This window comes from Psittacula echo (genome assembly GCF_963264785.1).
Source record: "Psittacula echo genome assembly, chromosome: 32".
In the NCBI taxonomy this organism is placed as follows: Eukaryota; Metazoa; Chordata; class Aves; order Psittaciformes; family Psittacidae; genus Psittacula; species Psittacula echo.
Window position 1 is genome coordinate 196967 of NC_137767.1, and position 20667 is coordinate 217633.

The 20667-nt window shown below is 56.4% G+C and overlaps 1 protein-coding gene across 1 annotated transcript; it reads left to right on the forward strand.

Moving 5' to 3' along the window:
- Positions 1-8808: 8808 nt before the first annotated feature.
- Positions 8809-20345, forward strand: ACHE (acetylcholinesterase (Yt blood group); the record flags this gene model as incomplete). The annotated part of the gene is made up of 5 exons (XM_080636393.1): positions 8809-8835; positions 10321-11323; positions 11768-12272; positions 15422-15594; positions 20224-20345. 5 exons carry the CDS (start codon positions 8809-8811, stop codon positions 20343-20345), a joined length of 1830 nt encoding a protein of 609 aa, XP_080492519.1.
- Positions 20346-20667: the final 322 nt, after the last annotated feature.

Sequence of the window (20667 nt, forward strand, 5' to 3'; positions counted from 1 at the left end):
GCTCCGGGGGCTCCTCAGGCCCGGGGGGGCTGCGCAGGGGGGGCCCGGGGGGGTCCCCATGGGTCCAGCGAGGTCACCATGGCCGGGGGGGGCGCTACCACCTGCGGGGGGGAGAGGGGGGGTGATGGGGGGGGCCATTGAGGGGCATGAGGGGCCTAAGGGGGGGGTTATGGGGGCCCATAGGAGGGTAATGGGGGTGTTATGGGGGCCTATAAGGGGGTAATGGGGGGCTATGGGGGTGCTATGGGGGTGTTATGGGGGCCTATAAGGGGGTAATGGGGGGCTATGGGGGTGCTATGGGGGTGTTATGGGGGCCTATAAGGGGGTAATGGGGGGCTATGGGGGGGCTGTGGGGGTGTTATGGGGGCCCATAGGGGGGTAATGGGGGAATACGGGGGGGTAATGGGGGGTTACGAGGGGCTCATAGGGGGGAATGGGGGGCTATGGGGGGTAATGGGGGCCCATAGGGAAGTAATGGGGGCCAATAAGGGGGGTTATTGGGGGGCTATGGGGGTCTATAAGGGGGAAATGGGGGGTTATGGGGGCCCATAGGGGGGTAATGGAGGGCTACGGGGGGGGGCTATAGGAGTTATGGGGGGGTTATGGGGGTCCATAAGGGGGTAAAGGGGGGGCTATGGGGGGGTTATGGGGAGGGTTATGGGGGATTATGGGGATCCATCGGGGGCCTATCGGGGTTATGGGGGGGCTATGGGGGGCTATGGGGGTCCCGGAGCTCTCCATGACCCATAAAGGAGAGGTCACAGCCCCCCCCCCCGCCTCTGACTCCCATCATCCCCCGCGGCCCCATTAATCCTACGGGGGGGGGGGGAGAAGGAGTAAAACCCGGATTATCCCCTCCCCCCCGCCCCGGGTGATACCACGTGAGGAGATGGGGGGGGACAGAGAGTGACCCCCTCCCATTGCTTCCCATTGCCCCCATTGACACCCATTGACCCTATTGAAACCCATTGACACCCATTGATACCCATTGACACCCATTGACACCCATTGATACCCATTGATACCCATTGACCCCCATTGACACCCATTGACACCCATTGATACCCATTGATACCCATTGACCCCCATTGACCCCCATTGACACCCATTGATACCCATTGATACCCATTGACCCCCATTGACACCCATTGACACCCATTGACCCCCATTGACCCCCATTGATACCCATTGACCCCCATTGATATCCATTGACCCCCCCCTTGGTGCCATAATTGCCCCCCCCCGGGTTATTTCTGGCCCCTTTATCTCCTGCATGTGTCATGTGTATACATACATGTATAGGGACACGTGTTGTATGGACATACATGTATAGGGACACCTGTCATGTGTATACATACACGTATAGGGACACGTGTTGTATGGACATACATGTATAGGGACACGTGTCAAGTGTGTGCATACACGTACAGGGACACGTGTTGTGTACATACATGTGTAGGGACACGTGTCATGTATGTGCTTACATGTATAGCGACACGTGTGTCATGTGTGTACATACATGTATAGGGACACGTGTGTCATACATGTATAGGGACATGTGTCATGTGTGTACATACACGTATAGGGACACATGTCATGTGTGTACATACATGTACAGGGACACGTGTGTCATTTATGGTCATACATGTATAGGGGCCACACGTGAGTCACGTATGGACATACGTGTACCAACCCGCACACGTATGGGCTCACACATGCACATGTACGCAGCGGGACATAAGGGACCCCAATAACCCCATAGAGAACCCCAGTAACCCCATAGGGACCCAATAACCCTAGAGAGGACCTTAATAACCCCATAGGAACCCCAAGGACCTCATAGAGGACCCCAACACCCCCATAGAGGACCCCATAGGAGCCCCCATCACCCCCATAAGGACCCCATAGGGACCCAATACCCCCATAGGGACCAAATAACCCCATGAAGGACCCCAACACCCCCATAGAGGACCCCATAGGAACCCCCATCAGCCCCATAAAGACCCAATGCCCCCATAGAGGGCCCCATAGGAGCTCCCGTCACCCCCATAAGGACCCCATAGGGACCTAATACCCCCATAGGGACCAAATAACCCCATGAAGGACCCCAACACCCCCATAGAGGACCCCATAGGAGCCCCCATCACCCCCATAAAGACCCAACGCCCCCATAGAGGGCCCCATAGGAGCTCCCGTCACCCTCACAGGGACCCCAATAACCCCATAGGAACCCTATAGGAGCCCCCATCACCCCCAGAGGGACCCCAATACCTCCAAAGGAGCCCCCATCACCCCCATACAGACCAAATACCCCCAGAGGAACCCCATAGGGACCCCAATACCCCCATAGGGACCCCATAGGGACCCAATACCACCATAGGGACCCCATCACCCCCATGGAGGACCCCATAAGACCCCCTATCACCCCCATAGGGACCCCATGGGGACCCCATAGGAGCGTCAATACCCCCATAAGAACCCCATGAGGACCCCAAAGAGACCCCATAGGAACGCCAGTACCCCCGTAGGAACCCCATAGGGACCCCATAGGGACCCCAATACCCCCATAGGAACCCCATAGGGATCCCACTAACCTCATAGGAACCGATAGAGACCCCAATACCCCCGTAGGAACCCCATAGGAACCCCATAGGGACCCCAATACCCCCATAGGAACCCCATAGGGATCCCACTAACCTCATAGGAACCGATAGAGACCCCAATACCCCCATAGGAACCCCATAGGAACCCCATAGGGACCCCAATACCCCCATAGGAACCCCATAGGGACACTATAGGGACCCCATAGGGACCCCATAGAGACCCCAATACCCCCATAGGGACCCCAAAGGAACCCCATAGGGACCCAAATACCCCCATAGGAACCCCATAGGGATCCCACTACCCCCATAGGAACCCCATGGAGACCCCAATACCCCCATAGAAACCCCATAAGAACCCCATAGGAACCCCAATACCCCCATAGGAACCCCATAGGGACACTATAGGGACCACATAGGGACCCCATAGGAACCCCATAGGGACCCCAATACCCCCATAGGGACCACATAGGGACCCCAATACCCCCATAGGGACCCCATAAGAACCCCAATACCCCCATAGGTACCCCATAGGGACCCCAGTATCCCCATAGGAACCCCATAGGGACCCCAATACCCCCATAGGAACCCCATAGGGACCCCAGTACTCCCATAGGAACCCCATAGGAACCCCATAGGGACCCCAATACCCCCATAGGGACCCCATAGGAACCCCATGGAGACCCCAATACCCCCATAGAAACCCCATAGGAAACCCATAGGGACCCCAATACCCCCATAGAAACCCCATAAGAACCCCATAGGGACCCCAATACCCTCATAGAAACCCCATAGGAACCCCATAGGGACCCCAATACCCCAATAGGAACCCCATAGGAATCCCATAGGGACCCCAATACCCCCATAGAAACCCCATAGGGACCCCATAGGGACCCCAATACCCCCATAGGGACCCCATAGGGACACTATAGGGACCACATAGGGACCCCATAGGAACCCCATAGGGACCCCATTACCCCCATAGGGACCCCATTACCCCCATAGGGACCCCATAGGAACCCCATAGGGACCCCAATACCCCCATAGGGACCCCATAGGGACCCCATAGGGACCCCAATACCCCCATAGGAACCCCATAGGGACCCCAGTACTCCCATAGGAACCCCATAGGAACCCCATAGGGACCCCAATACCCCCATAGGGACCCCATAGGAACCCCATGGAGACCCCAATACCCCCATAGAAACCCCATAGGAAACCCATAGGGACCCCAATACCCCCATAGAAACCCCATAAGAACCCCATAGGGACCCCAATACCCTCATAGAAACCCCATAGGAACCCCATAGGGACCCCAATACCCCAATAGGAACCCCATAGGGACCCCATAGGGACCCCAATACCCCCATAGGGACCCCATAGGGACACTATAGGGACCACATAGGGACCCCATAGGAACCCCATAGGGACCCCATTACCCCCATAGGGACCCCATTACCCCCATAGGGACCCCATAGGAACCCCATAGGGACCCCAATACCCCCATAGGGACCCCATAGGGACCCCATAGGGACCCCAATACCCCCATAGGAACCCCATAGGGACCCCATTACCCCCATAGGGACCCCATAGGAACCCCATAGGGACCCCAATACCCCCATAGGGACCCCATAGGGACCCCCTGACCCCCTGGGGACCCTCCATTAAGCGGGGTGCGGGGGGGGGGGTCCCTTACCTGGGGCCGGGCCCCCCCTAAATGGGTGCGGGGGGGGAGGGGGGTCCCTGCTCGGTGCCTGCCCCCAGGGAGCCGCCGGCGCCAGAGTGAGGCCAAGGGGGGGGGAGGGGAGGGGGGGAGGGGAGGGGGGGGGGCCTTAATCCCCCCCCATCATCATCGCCCCTCCCCCACCCGGCACCCATGGGGAAATCGGCTTAGGGGGGGGGAGGGGAGCACCCAGGGGTGGGGGAGGGGTCTTATTATGGGATGTCTTATGGGGTATTATGGGATGTCATATGGGGTATTATGGGATGTCATATGGGGTATTATGGGATGTCTTATGGGGTATTATGGGATGTCATATGGGGTATTATGGGATGTCATATGGGGTATTATGGGATGTTATATGGGGTATTATGGGATGTCATATGGGGTATTATGGGATGTCATATGGGGTATTATGGGATGTCTTATGGGGTATTATGGGATGTCATATGGGGTATTATGGGATGTTATATGGGGTATTATGGGATGTCATATGGGGTATTATGGGATGTCATATGGGGTATTATGGGATGTCATATGGGGTATTATGGGATGTTATATGGGGTATTATGGGATGTCATATGGGGTATTATGGGATGTCATATGGGGTATTATGGGATGTCTTATGGGGTATTATGGGATGTCATATGGGGTATTATGGGATGTTATATGGGGTATTATGGGATGCGCTTCCCTGGTTTCTCCTGCTCCAGGCAGGGCTGCAGTGACTCAGCCACACGTGGGGGTGCCGGGGGGCAGCGCTATGGGGGGGATCTATGGGGCAGGTCTATGGGGCAGGTCTATGGGGCAGCTCTGTGGGGCAGGTCTATGGGGCAGCTCTATGGGGCAGCTCTATGGGGCAGGTCTATGGGTCAGGTCTATGGGTCAGGTCTATGGGGCCTCTCTATGGGTCAGGTCTATGGGGCAGCTGTATGGGCCAGCTCTAAGGGTCAGGTCTATGCATCAGGTCTATGGGGCAGGTATATGGGGCAGCTCTATAGGGCCTCTCTATGGGTCAGGTCTATGGGGCAGCTCTATAGGGCCTCTCTATGGGTCAGGTCTATGGGGCAGCTCTATGGGGCCTCTCTATGGGTCAGGTCTATGGGGCAGCTCTATAGGGCAGCGCTATGGGTCAGGTCTATGGCGCCCTCTCTATGGGTCAGGTCTATGGGTCAGCTCTATGGGGCCCTCTCTATGGGTCAGGTCTATGGGGCAGCTCTATGGGTCAGGTCTATGGGGCAGCTCTATAGGGCAGCGCTATGGGTCAGGTCTATGGGGCAGCTCTATGGGTCAGGTCTATGGGGCAGCTCTATGGGGCCCTCTCTATGGGTCAGGTCTATGGGGCAGCTCTATGGGTCAGGTCTATGGGGCAGCTCTATAGGGCAGCGCTATGGGTCAGGTCTATGGGGCAGCTCTATGGGGCCTCTCTATGGGTCAGGCCTATGGGGCAGCTCTATGGGGCAGGTCTATGGGGCAGCTTTATGGGTCAGGTCTATGGGGCAGCTCTATGGGGCCTCTCTATGGGTCAGCTCTATGGGGCCTCTCTATGGGTCAGGTCTATGGGGCAGCTCTATGGGGCCTCTCTATGGGTCAGGTCTATGGGGCAGCTCTATGGGGCAGCTCTATGGGGCCTCTCTATGGGTCAGCTCTATGGGGCCTTTCTATGGGTCAGGTCTATGGGGCAGCTCTATGGGGCCTCTCTATGGGTCAGGTCTATGGGGCAGCTCTATAGGGCAGCGCTATGGGTCAGGTCTATGGCGCCCTCTCTATGGGTCAGGTCTATGGGGCAGCTCTATGGGGCCTCTCTATGGGTCAGGTCTATGGGGCAGCTCTATGGGGCAGCTCTATGGGGCCTCTCTATGGGTCAGGTCTATGGGGCAGCTCTATGGGGCAGCTCTATGGGGCCTCTCTATGGGTCAGGTCTATGGGGCAGCTCTATGGGGCAGCTCTATGGGGCAGCTCTATGGGGCCTCTCTATGGGTCAGCTCTATGGGGCCTCTCTATGGGTCAGGTCTATGGGGCAGCTCTATGGGGCCTCTCTATGGGTCAGGTCTATGGGGCAGCTCTATGGGTCAGCTCTATGGGGCCCTCTCTGGGTCTCTCCTGCCCCTCGGGGGGGGTCGCGGCACCGCAAGGGTGGGGGAGGGGCGGCTCTGCCGCAGGAGGGGGAGGGGAGGTGGGGGGGGAGCCGGGAGGAGGGGGGGGAGGGGCGGCTCCTTTGGCCCCTCCCCCCTCCCCCTCCCCCCCCCTCCTCTTTTAACCCCTCCCCCCCCCCCCGCCCCCGCTCAGAGCCGGAGCCGCGGCGCGGGAGCAGCGGCGCGAGCGGGTCCGTGACCGCCCCTCCCCCCCCCCCCCCCCGCCCCTCCCCCCCCCCGGCACCTGCAATGGAGGGGGGATGGGGGGGGAGGGGCTCGCTATGGGGCAGGAGCTATGGGGCGGGAGCGATGGGGCGGGGCTTTGCCTATGGATCTATAGGGGATGGGGGGGGGAGCTCCCTATGGGGCGGGGCTTTGCCTATGGATCTATAGGGGATGGGGGGGGAGCTCCCTATGGGGCGGGGCTTTGCCTATGGATCTATAGGGGATGGGGGGGGAGCTCCCTATGGGGCGGGGCTTTGCCTATGGATCTCTAGGGGATGAGGGGGTCCTTATAGGGCGGGATCTATGGGGCTGGTTCTATAGAGGATGGGCGTCTCCCTATGGATGTATAGGGGAGAAGGGGGTCCTGCTATAGGGCAGGGATCTATGGGGCTGGGATCTAAGAGGCTGGGGTATCCGTATGCATACGTAGGGAATGTGGGGGGGGGGCCCTTATGAGGCAGGGATCTATGGGGTGGGGATGTGTGGGGCTGGGCATCTCCCTGTGCATGTATAGGGGCTGAGGCCAGGTTTCCCTATGGGGTGGAATCTATGGGGCTGGTTCTGTAGGGGATGGGCGTCTCCCTGGGGGTGTATAAGGGATGGGGGGGGGGGTCGCTATGGGGCTGGGATCTATGGGGCTGGGTAAATAGGGGTATCTCCCTATATATATATAAGGGATGGGGGGTTGTCCCTGGGGGGCTGGGATCTATGGGGCTGGGACCTATGGGGCTGGGTATATAGAGGATGAGCATCTCCCTATGGATACACAGGGGATGGGGGGGTGTCTCCGTATGGGGCTGGGATCTATGGGGCTGGGTATATAGGGGATGAGCATCTCCCTGTGGATGTATAGGGGATGGGGCTGGGTTCTATGGGTCGGAATCTATAGGGCGGGGCTATGTGGGGCCAGGCATCTCCCTATGCATCTATACCTGATTGGGGGGGGGGGGGTGTGTCTCGCTATGGGGCAGGATCTATGGGGCTGAGCATCCCCCTATGGGTGCATAGGGGATGGGGGGGGGAGCTGAGTGTTTCTATGAGGCAGGATCTATGGGGCTGAGCATCTCCCTATGGGGATGGGCTCACACATGTGCAGGTGCCATGACACACGCGTATCGCTGCCCCACACATCCCTGCCCCACACATCCCTGCCCCACACATCCCTGCCCCACACATCCCTGCCCCCTGCCCCACACATTCCCTGCCCCACACATCCCTGCCCCCTGCCCCACACATTCCCTGCCCCACACATCCCTGCCCCACACATCCCTGCCCCCTGCCCCACACATTCCCTGCCCCACACATCCCTGCCCCCTGCCCCACACATTCCCTGCCCCACACATTCCCTGCCCCACACATCCCTGCCCCACACATCCCTGCCCCCTGCCCCACACATTCCCTGCCCCACACATCCCTGCCCCCTGCCCCACACATTCCCTGCCCCACACATCCCTGCCCCCTGCCCCACACATTCCCTGCCCCACACATCCCTGCCCCCTGCCCCACACATTCCCTGTTTCCGGCTGTTTCCGCTCCAGGATTCCTGAGGCTATTTTGGGAGCTGCCACCTGCTGCGACCCCCAAGTGACACTTGGGGGGGGGGGGGGAAGGGGGGGACCCAGCCCCCACCCCACAGAGACCCATAGCACTGCCCCATAGCTCTGCCTTATAGCACTGCCCCATAGTGTTACCCCATAGACCTGCCCCATAGAACTGACCCATAGCGCTGCCCTATAGACCTGACCCATAGCGCTGCCTTATAGCACTGACCCATAGCTCTGCCCTATAGCACTACCCCATAGTGTTACCCCATAGACCTGCCCCATAGAACTGCCCCATAGCGCTGCCCTATAGCACTGCCCCATAGACCTGCCCCATAGGGCTGCCCCATAGAACTGCCCCATAGACCTGCCCTATAGGGCTGCCCCATAGAACTGACCCATAGCACTGACCATAGCTCTGCCCCATAGACCTGCCCCATAGGGCTGCCCCATAGAACTGCCCCATAGACCTGCCCTATAGTGCTGCCCCATAGAACTGCCCTATAGGGCTGCCCCATAGAACTGACCCATAGCACTGACCTATAGCTCTGCTCCATAGTGCTGCCCCATAGCTCTGCCCCACGGCCATGGGGAGGTGGGGGGGCACTGGGGGGGTGGGACCCACACATCGGGGTCTCCCTCCCAGCCAGTCCCATGGGGCTGGGTGCCCCCCATAGCCCCATGGCTTGGGGGCTGCCCCACTGCAATGGGGCCCAGGGGGCTAGGGGGCACCCCATAGCAATGGCACCCATGGACCTACAGAGGGCATGCATGGATCTGTGGGGTGAACCCATAGGGCTACAGGGAGAAGCCATGGTGTTATGGGGCACCCATGGATCTATGGGGCACCCCATAGCAATGGCACCCATGGATCTATGGGGCACCCCATAGCAATGGCACCCATAGGACTATGGGGCATCCACTGCAGTAGCGCCCATGGATCTATGGGGCACCCCATAGCAATGGCACCCATGGATCCATATGGGGCACCCATGGGGTTATGGGGCACCCATTGGCAACGACACCCATGGACCTATAGGGGGGACCCATGGACCTATAGGGAGAACCCATGGACCTACAGGGGGCAACCATGGGGTTATGGGGCACCCATTGGCAACAACACCCATGGACCTATAGGGGGAACCCATGGACCTATAGGGGGCACCCATGGGGTTATGGGGCACCCATTGACAACGACACCCATGGACCTATAGGGGGCACCCATGGACCTACAGGGGGCACCCATGGGGTTATGGGGCACCCATTGACAACGACACCCATGGACCTACAGGGGGAACCCATGGGGTTATGGGGCACCCATTGACAACGACACCCATGGACCTATAGGGGAGAACCCATTGACCTATAGGGAGAACCCATGGACCTATAGGGGGCACCCATGGACCTACAGGGGGCACCCATGGGGTTATGGGGCACCCATTGGCAACGACACCCATGGACCTACAGGGGGAACCCATGGGGTTATGGGGCACCCATTGACAACGACACCCATGGACCTATAGGGGGCACCCATGGACCTACAGGGGGCACCCATGGGGTTATGGGGCACCCATTGGCAACGACACCCATGGACCTATAGGGGGCACCCATGGGGTTATGGGGCACCCATTGGCAACGACACCCATGGACCTATAGGGGGCAGCCATGGGGTTATGGGGCACCCATTGACAACGACACCCATGGACCTATAGGGGGCACCCATGGACCTACAGGGGGCACCCATGGGGTTATGGGGCACCCATTGACAACGACACCCATGGACCTATAGGGGGCACCCATGGACCTATAGGGAGAACCCATGGACCTACAGGGGGCACCCATGGGGTTATGGGGCAGCCATTGACAACGACACCCATGGACCTATAGGGAGACCCCATGGACCTATAGGGGGGCCCCACAGCTCCCGGCGTCCCCCCCTCCAACACCCCCTTCCCCTCTCTCCCTCCCGCTCCCGCCGCCCCCCTTGACCTCTCCCTGCTCTCTCCGCAGCCCCCACCATGGCGAGCCCGACCCCGCTGCCCTTCCCCTTCCTCCTCCTCCTCCTCCTCCTCCCTTCCTCCTCCTCCTCCTCGGAGCAGCTCCTGGTCCACACGGCCGACGGCCCCGTCCTGGGCTCCCTCCTCCCGGTGCCTTCCTCCTCCTCCTCCTCCTCCTCCTCCTCCTCCTTCGCCGCCGCCTTCCTGGGCATCCCCTACGCCGAGCCCCCCGTGGGGCCCCTGCGCTTCCGCCCCCCGCGCCCTGCCCGCCCTTGGAGCCTGCCCTTGGACGCCTCCTCGCACCGCAGCGCCTGCTTCCAGGCCGTGGACACCACGTTCCCGGGCTTCGCCGGCGCCGAGATGTGGAACCCCGCGGGCGAGATGAGCGAGGACTGCCTCTACCTCAACGTCTGGCTCCCGTCCCCGCGCCCGCCCCGCTTGATCCCCGTCCTCGTCTGGATCTACGGCGGCGGCTTCTACAGCGGCGCCGCCTCCTTGGACGTCTACGACGGCCGCGTCCTGGCCGCCTCGCAGGCGGTCGCCGTGGTCTCCATGAACTACCGCGTGGGCGCCTTGGGCTTCCTGGCGCTGCCGGGGCACCCGGAGGCGCCGGGCAACGCGGGGCTCTGGGACCAGCGCCTGGCGCTGCGCTGGGTGCAGCGCAACATCCGCGCCTTCGGCGGCGACCCGCGCGCCGTCACGCTCTTCGGCGAGAGCGCCGGCGCCGCCTCCGTGGGCATCCACCTCCTGGCCCCCGGCAGCCGGGGCCTCTTCCGCCGCGCCGTGCTGCAGAGCGGCTCCCCCAACGGGCCCTGGGCCACCGTGGGGGCCGCCGAGAGCCGGCGCCGCGCGGCCGCCCTGGCGATGGAGCTGGGGTGCGGCAATGGTGGCGGTGGTGGTGGCGACTCGGAGTTGGTGGCGTGCCTGCGGGAGCGCCCGGCGCCGGAGCTGGTGCGGGGGGAAGCGGCGGTGCTGCCGCAGGAAAGCGTCTTCCGCTTCGCCTTCGTGCCCGTGGTGGACGGGGACTTCCTGCCGGAGAGCCCGGAGGTGCTGCTGGGCGCGGAGGAGGCCGGGACGGCGGGCGCGGGAAGCCGGGGCGATCTCCGTGGGGCTGGTGGCCACGGGGAGGGAGCCGGTAGCCAAGGCGGTGGCTATGGGGGTGGCCATGGCGCTGGCCCTGGTGCTGAGCCTGGGGGCCATGGTGATGATGCCGGCACCCAAGGATCGAGCCACGGCGGTACCCGGGGCGCTGTCCGTGGTGCTGATGCCGGTATCCATGGTGACGATGCCGGTGTCCATGGTGCTGATGCCGGTGTCCATGGTGACGATGCCGGTATCCATGGTGCTGATGCCGGTCCCCAGCGCGCGGTCCATGGGGGTACCCGGGGCGCTGTCCATGGTGCTGATGCCGGTGTCCATGGTGCTGATGCCGGTGTCCATGGTGCTGATGCCGGTTCCCAGCGCGCTGTCCATGGGGGTACCCGGGGCGCTGTCCGTGGTGCTGATGCCGGTCCCCACGGTGCTGATGCCGGTCCCCAAGGCACCGAAGGCGAGGCCGGCATCGACATCCTCCTGGGCGCCGTGCAGGACGAAGGCACCTACTTCCTGGTCTACGGCGTTCCCGGCTTCGGGAAGGACAACGAGAGCCTCATCAGCCGCGACGACTTCCTCAAAGGGGTGCGCATGGGGGTCCCGCAAGGCAACGAGGTGGTGGCGGCGGCGGTGGAGCTGCAGTACACGGACTGGCTGGACCAGGACAACCCGGTGAAGAACCGGGAGGCGCTGGGAGCCATCGTGGGCGACCACAACGTGGTTTGTCCCCTGATGGAGTTCGCCTTGCGCTGGGCGGAGCGCGGCCGCGGCCGGGTCTACGCGTTCCTGTTCGAGCACCGCGCGTCCACGCTGCTGTGGCCGCAGTGGATGGGGGTGCCCCACGGGTACGAGATCGAGTTCGTGTTCGGGCAGCCGCTGAGGCCGGAGCTGAACTACACCGAGGAGGAGAAGAGGCTGAGCAGGAGGATGATGGGATACTGGGGGAACTTCGCGCGGATGGGGTGGGCAAGGGGGAAATGGGGGGGGTGGGGGGGTGGTGATGGAGGGGGATGGAGGGGGATGGGTGATGATGATGATGGAGGATGGAGGAGGATGGAGGACGATGATGATGGATGAGGATGGAGGAGGGTGGGTGATGATGGAGGATGATGATGGAGGATGATGATGGATCATGATGGTTGATAATGGATGATGGATGATGCATGATGATGATGATGATGATGATGATGATGACGATGTGGATGGATGAGGATGGATGAAGACGAGCCTGTATCAATGGCTGAGTGAAGGGTTGGGTGGATGGTGATGAATGGGTGATGGATGATGATGATGATGGATGATGATGATGGATGATGGAGGATGATGAGGATGTTGTTTATGCATGGGTGATGATGGAGGGTGATGATGGAGGATGATGATGGATCATGATGGTTGATAATGGATGATGGATGATGCATGATGATGATGATGATGATGACGATGTGGATGGATGAGGATGGATGAAGACGAGCCTGTATCAATGGTTGAGTGAAGGGTTGGGTGGATGGTGATGAATGGGTGATGGATGATGATGATGATGCTGATGCTGGAGGATGATGATGATGGAGGATGATGGGTGATGATGATGATAATGGATGATGCTGCTGGATGATGATGATGATGATGGATGATGATGATGGATAGTGATGATGGATGATGATGATGATGGAGGATGCTGATGCTGGAGGATGATGATGATGGAGGATGATGGGTGATGATGATGATAATGGATGATGCTGCTGGATGATGATGATGATGATGGATGATGATGATGGATAGTGATGATGGATGATGATGATGATGGAGGATGATGATGATGATGCTGGATGATGATGATGCTGGATAGTGATGATGCTGGATGATGATGATGCTGGATAGTGATGATGCTGGATGATGATGATGCTGGATAGTGATGATGCTGGATGATGATGATGATGGATAGTGATGATGCTGGATAGTGATGATGATGGATGATGCTGATGCTGGACAGTGATGATGCTGGATGATGATGATGATGGATAGTGATGATGATGGATGATGATGATGCTGGATAGTGATGATGATGGATGATGATGATGCTGGATAGTGATGATGATGGATGATGATGATGCTGGATAGTGATGATGATGGATGATGATGATGCTGGATAGTGATGATGATGGATGATGATGATGATGGATAGTGATGATGGTGGATGATGATGATGCTGGATAGTGATGATGATGGATGATGATGATGCTGGATAGTGATGATGATGGATGATGATGATGCTGGATAGTGATGATGATGGATGATGATGATGCTGGATAGTGATGATGGTGGATGATGATGATGCTGGATAGTGATGATGATGGATGATGATGATGATGGATAGTGATGATGGTGGATGATGATGATGCTGGATAGTGATGATGATGGATGATGATGATGATGGATAGTGATGATGATGCTGGATGATGATGATGGATAGTGATGATGATGGATGATGATGATGATGGATAGTGATGATGGTGGATGATGATGATGCTGGATAGTGATGATGATGGATGATGATGATGATGGATGATGATGATGCTGGATAGTGATGATGATGGATGATGATGATGCTGGATAGTGATGATGATGGATGATGATGATGCTGGATAGTGATGATGATGGATGATGATGATGCTGGATAGTGATGATGATGGATGATGATGATGATGGATAGTGATGATGATGGATGATGATGATGCTGGATAGTGATGATGATGGATGATGATGATGATGGATAGTGATGATGCTGGATGATGATGATGATGGATAGTGATGATGCTGGATGATGATGATGATGGATAGTGATGATGATGGATGATGATGATGCTGACGATGCTGATGCTGAATGATGATGATGGATGATGATGATGGATGATGATGATGATGCTGGATGATGCTGATGCTGGATGATGATGATGGATGATGATGATGATGGATGATGATGATGATGGATGATGATGATGATGGATGATGATGATGATGGATGATGACAATGCTGACGATGCTGATGCTGGATGATGATGATGATGCTGGATGATGCTGATGCTGGATGATGATGATGGATGATGATGATGATGGATGATGATGATGGATGATGATGATGGATGATGATGATGATGGATGATGATGATGATGGATGATGATGATGATGGATGATGACAATGCTGACGATGCTGATGCTGGATGATGATGATGCTCGATGATGATGATGGATGATGATGATGATGGATGATGATGATGATGGATGATGATGATGCTGGATGATGATGGATGATGATGATGATGGATGATGATGATGCTGGATGATGATGGATGATGATGATGATGGATGATGATGATGATGGATGATGATGATGATGATGGATGATGATGATGATGGATGATGATGATGATGGATGATGATGATGATGGATGATGATGATGATAGATGATGACAATGCTGACGATGCTGATGCTGGATGATGATGATGCTGGATGATGATGATGCTGGATGATGATGATGGATGATGATGATGATGGATGATGATGATGATGGATGATGATGATGATGGATGATGATGATGATGCTGGATGATGATGATGCTGGATGATGATGATGCTGGATGATGATGATGGATGATGATGATGATGGATGATGATGATGATGGATGATGATGATGATGGATGATGATGATGATGCTGGATGATGATGCTGGATGATGATGCTGGATGATGATGCTGGATGATGATGATGATGATGGATGATGATGATGATGGATGATGATGATGATGGATGATGATGATGATGCTGGATGATGATGCTGGATGATGATGCTGGATGATGATGATGATGCTGGATGATGATGATGATGATGGATGATGATGATGATGGATGATGATGATGATGCTGGATGATGATGCTGGATGATGATGCTGGATGATGATGCTGGATGATGATGATGATGATGGATGATGATGCTGGATGATGATGACAATGCTGACGATGCTGATGCTGCTCCATGGATGTCTCCGTGTGCTCTGTGCCGGGCTCGGTTCCCCCTCGCCGCCCTCTCACCCGGTGCCCGTTGCCTTGCAGGGACCCGAATGGACGCGAGGAGCCCGGGACGGGCCCGCGGTGGCCCCGGTTCACGGTGAGGGGCCAGGGCTACGCTCGGCTCAACACGAACCCCTTGAGCCAAGGGAAGGGGCTGCGGGCCCAGGCCTGCGCCTTCTGGACCCGGTTCCTGCCCAAGCTCCTGCACGCAACCGGTACCGGGATGGGGAATGGGATATGGGGTATGGGGTATGGGATATGGGGTATGGGATATGGGGTATGGGGTATGGGGTATGGGGTATGGGGTATGGGATATGGGATATGGGGTATGGGGTATGGGATATGGGATATGGGGTATGGGGTATGGGATATGGGGTATGGGGTATGGGGTATGGGGTATGGGATATGGGATATGGGGTATGGGGTATGGGATATGGGATATGGGATATGGGGTGTGGGATATGGGATATGGGGTATGGGATATGGGGTATGGGATATGGGATATGGGGTATGGGGTATGGGATATGGGATATGGGGTATGGGATATGGGGTATGGGATATGGGGTATGGGGTATGGGATATGGGATATGGGGTATGGGGTATGGGATATGGGATATGGGGTATGGGATATGGGGTATGGGGTATGGGGTATGGGGTATGGGATATGGGGTATGGGATATGGGGTATGGGGTATGGGATATGGGATATGGGGTATGGGATATGGGATATGGGATATGGGGTATGGGATATGGGGTATGGGGTATGGGGTATGGGGTATGGGATATGGGATATGGGGTATGGGGTATGGGATATGGGATATGGGGTGTGGGATATGGGGTATGGGATATGGGGTATGGGGTATGGGATATGGGATATGGGATATGGGATATGGGATATGGGGTGTGGGATATGGGATATGGGGTATGGGATATGGGGTATGGGATATGGGGTATGGGGTATGGGATATGGGGTATGGGATATGGGGTATGGGGTATGGGATATGGGGTATGGGGTATGGGGTATGGGGTATGGGATATGGGGTATGGGGTATGGGGTATGGGATATGGGGTATGGGGTATGGGGTATGGGGTATGGGGTATGGGATATGGGGTATGGGATATGGGGTATGGGGTATGGGGTATGGGATATGGGGTATGGGGTATGGGGTATGGGGTATGGGGTATGGGATATGGGGTATGGGATATGGGATATGGGGTATGGGATATGGGGTATGGGGTATGGGGTATGGGGTATGGGGTATGGGATATGGGATATGGGGTATGGGGTATGGGGTATTATGGGATATGGGGTATGGGGTATGGGATATGGGGTATGGGATATGGGGTATGGGATATGGGATATGGGATATGGGGTATGGGATACGGGGTATGGGGTATGGGATATGGGGTATGGGATATGGGGTATGGGATATGGGGTATGGGGTATGGGATATGGGGTATGGGGTATGGGATATGGGGTATGGGGTATGGGGTATGGGATATGGGGTATGGGATATGGGATATGGGGTATGGGGTGTGGGATATGGGATATGGGATATGGGATATGGGGTATGGGGTATGGGGTATGGGGTATGGGGTATGGGATATGGGATATGGGGTATGGGGTATGGGATATGGGATATGGGGTACGGGGTGTGGGATATGGGGTATGGGGTATGGGATATGGGATATGGGGTATGGGATATGGGGTATGGGGTATGGGATATGGGGTATGGGATATGGGATATGGGGTATGGGGTATGGGGTATGGGGTGTGGGATATGGGATATGGGGTATGGGGTATGGGATATGGGATATGGGATATGGGATATGGGATATGGGATATGGGGTATGGGGTATGGGATATGGGATATGGGATATGGGGTATGGGGTATGGGGTATGGGATATGGGATATGGGATATGGGTATGGGATATGGGATATGGGGTATGGGGTATGGGATATGGGATATGGGATATGGGGTATGGGGTATGGGATATGGGATATGGGATATGGGATATGGGGTATGGGGTATGGGATATGGGATATGGGATATGGGGTATGGGGTGTGGGATATGGGATATGGGATATGGGATATGGGGTATGGGGTATGGGGTATGGGATATGGGATATGGGATATGGGGTATGGGATATGGGATATGGGATATGGGGTATGGGGTATGGGGTGTGGGATTTGGGATATGGGATATGGGATATGGGATATGGGGTATGGGGTATGGGGTATGGGATATGGGATATGGGATATGGGGTATGGGGTATGGGGTATGGGGTATGGGATATGGGGTATGGGGTATGGGGTATGGGATATGGGGTATGGGGTATGGGATATGGGGTATGGGGTATGGGGTGTGGGATATGGGATATGGGGTATGGGGTATGGGGTATGGGATATGGGATATGGGGTATGGGGTATGGGATATGGGGTATGGGGTATGGGATTATGGGGTATGGGGTATGGGGTGTGGGATATGGGATATGGGTATGGGGTATGGGATATGGGGTATGGGGTATGGGATATGGGATATGGGGTATGGGGTATGGGGTATGGGATATGGGATATGGGGTATGGGGTGTGGGATATGGGATATGGGGTATGGGGTATGGGGTATGGGATATGGGATATGGGGTATGGGGTGTGGGATATGGGATATGGGATATGGGGTATGGGGTATGGGGTATGGGGTATGGGTATGGGATATGGGATATGGGGTATGGGGTATGGGTATGGGATATGGGGTACGGGGTGTGGGATATGGGGTATGGGGTATGGGATATGGGATATGGGGTATGGGATATGGGGTATGGGGTATGGGATATGGGGTATGGGATATGGGATATGGGGTATGGGGTATGGGGTAGGGGTGTGGGATATGGGATATGGGATATGGGATATGGGATATGGGGTATGGGGTATGGGATATGGGATATGGGATATGGGGTATGGGGTGTGGGATGGATTGGGATATGGGTTATGGGATATGGGGTATGGGGTATGGGGTATGGGTATGGGATATGGGATATGGGGTATGGGATATGGGATATGGGATATGGGGTATGGGGTATGGGGTATGGGGTGTGGGATATGGGATATGGGATATGGGATATGGGATATGGGGTATGGGGTATGGGGTATGGGATATGGGATATGGGATATGGGGTATGGGGTATGGGGTATGGGATATGGGGTATGGGATATGGGATATGGGGTATGGGGTATGGGGTATGGGGTATGGGGTGTGGGATATGGGATATGGGATATGGGATATGGGATATGGGGTATGGGGTATGGGGTATGGGATATGGGATATGGGATATGGGGTATGGGGTATGGGTATGGGATATGGGGTATGGGTATGGGATATGGGGTATGGGGTATGGGGTATGGGGTATGGGGTGTGGGATATGGGATATGGGGTATGGGGTATGGGGTATGGGATATGGGATATGGGATATGGGGTATGGGGTGTGGGATATGGGATATGGGATATGGGATATGGGGTATGGGGTATGGGATATGGGGTATGGGATATGGGATATGGGGTATGGGATATGGGATATGGGGTATGGGATATGGGGTATGGGGTATGGGGATATGGGGTATGGGATATGGGATATGGGGTATGGGGTATGGGATATGGGATATGGGATATGGGATATGGGATATGGGGTATGGGGTGTGGGATATGGGATATGGGATATGGGATATGGGGTGTGGGATATGGGGTATGGGATATGGGATATGGGATATGGGATATGGGGTGTGGGATATGGGATATGGGATATGGGGTACGGGGTGTGGGATATGGGGTATGGGGTATGGGATATGGGATATGGGGTATGGGATATGGGGTATGGGGTATGGGGTATGGGGTATGGGATATGGGGTATGGGATATGGGATATGGGGTATGGGGTATGGGGTATGGGTATGGGATATGGGGTATGGGATATGGGATATGGGGTATGGGGTATGGGGTATGGGGTGTGGGATATGGGATATGGGATATGGGATATGGGATATGGGGTATGGGGTATGGGATATGGGATATGGGATATGGGGTATGGGGTGTGGGATTTGGGATATGGGATATGGGATATGGGGTATGGGGTATGGGATATGGGGATTGGGATATGGGGTATGGGATATGGGATATGGGATATGGGGTATGGGGTATGGGGTATGGGGTGTGGGATATGGATATGGGATATGGGATATGGGTATGGGGTATGGGGTATGGGATATGGGATATGGGGTATGGGTATGGGGTATGGGATATGGGATATGGGATATGGGATATGGGTATGGGGTATGGGGTATGGGATATGGGATATGGGTATGGGGTATGGGGTATGGGGTATGGGATATGGGGTATGGGATATGGGATATGGGGTATGGGGTATGGGGTATGGGGTATGGGGTGTGGGATATGGGATATGGGGTATGGGGTATGGGGTATGGGATATGGGATATGGGGTATGGGGTATGGGATATGGGGTATGGGGTATGGGGTATGGGGTATGGGATATGGGGTATGGGATATGGGATATGGGATATGGATATGGTGTATGGGGTATGGGGTATGGGATATGGGGTATGGGGTATGGGGTATGGGATATGGGGTATGGGATATGGGATATGGGATATGGGATATGGGGTATGGGGTATGGGGTGTGGGATATGGGATATGGGGTATGGGATATGGGATATGGGGTATGGGGTATGGGATATGGGATATGGGGTATGGGGTATGGGATATGGGGTATGGGGTGTGGGGTGTGGGGTCTGTGGGCCCCATGGGCGCTGTGGGTCTGACACGGTCCCGCAGGCCCCATGGAGGAGGCCGAGCGCCAATGGAGGCAGGAATTCCACCGCTGGAGCTCGTACATGGGGCGCTGGAAGAGCCACTTCGAGCACTACAGCAGGATGGAGCCCTGCCAGCAGCTCTGAGCCACCCCGCCCCATAGGGACCCCCATAGGGATACCCCATAGGGATACCCCATAGGGACCCCCATAGGGATACCCCATAGGGACCCCCATAGGGACCCCCATAGGGATACCCCATAGGGATACCCCATAGGGACCCCCATAGGGATACCCCATAGAGACCCTCATATAGCGATACCCCATAGTGATACCCCATAGGGACCCCCATAGGGATACCCCATAGAGACCCCCATATAGCAATACCCCATAGGGATACCCCATAGGGACCCCCCATAGGGATACCCCATAGAGACCCCCCTATAGGGATACCCCATTGGGACCCCCA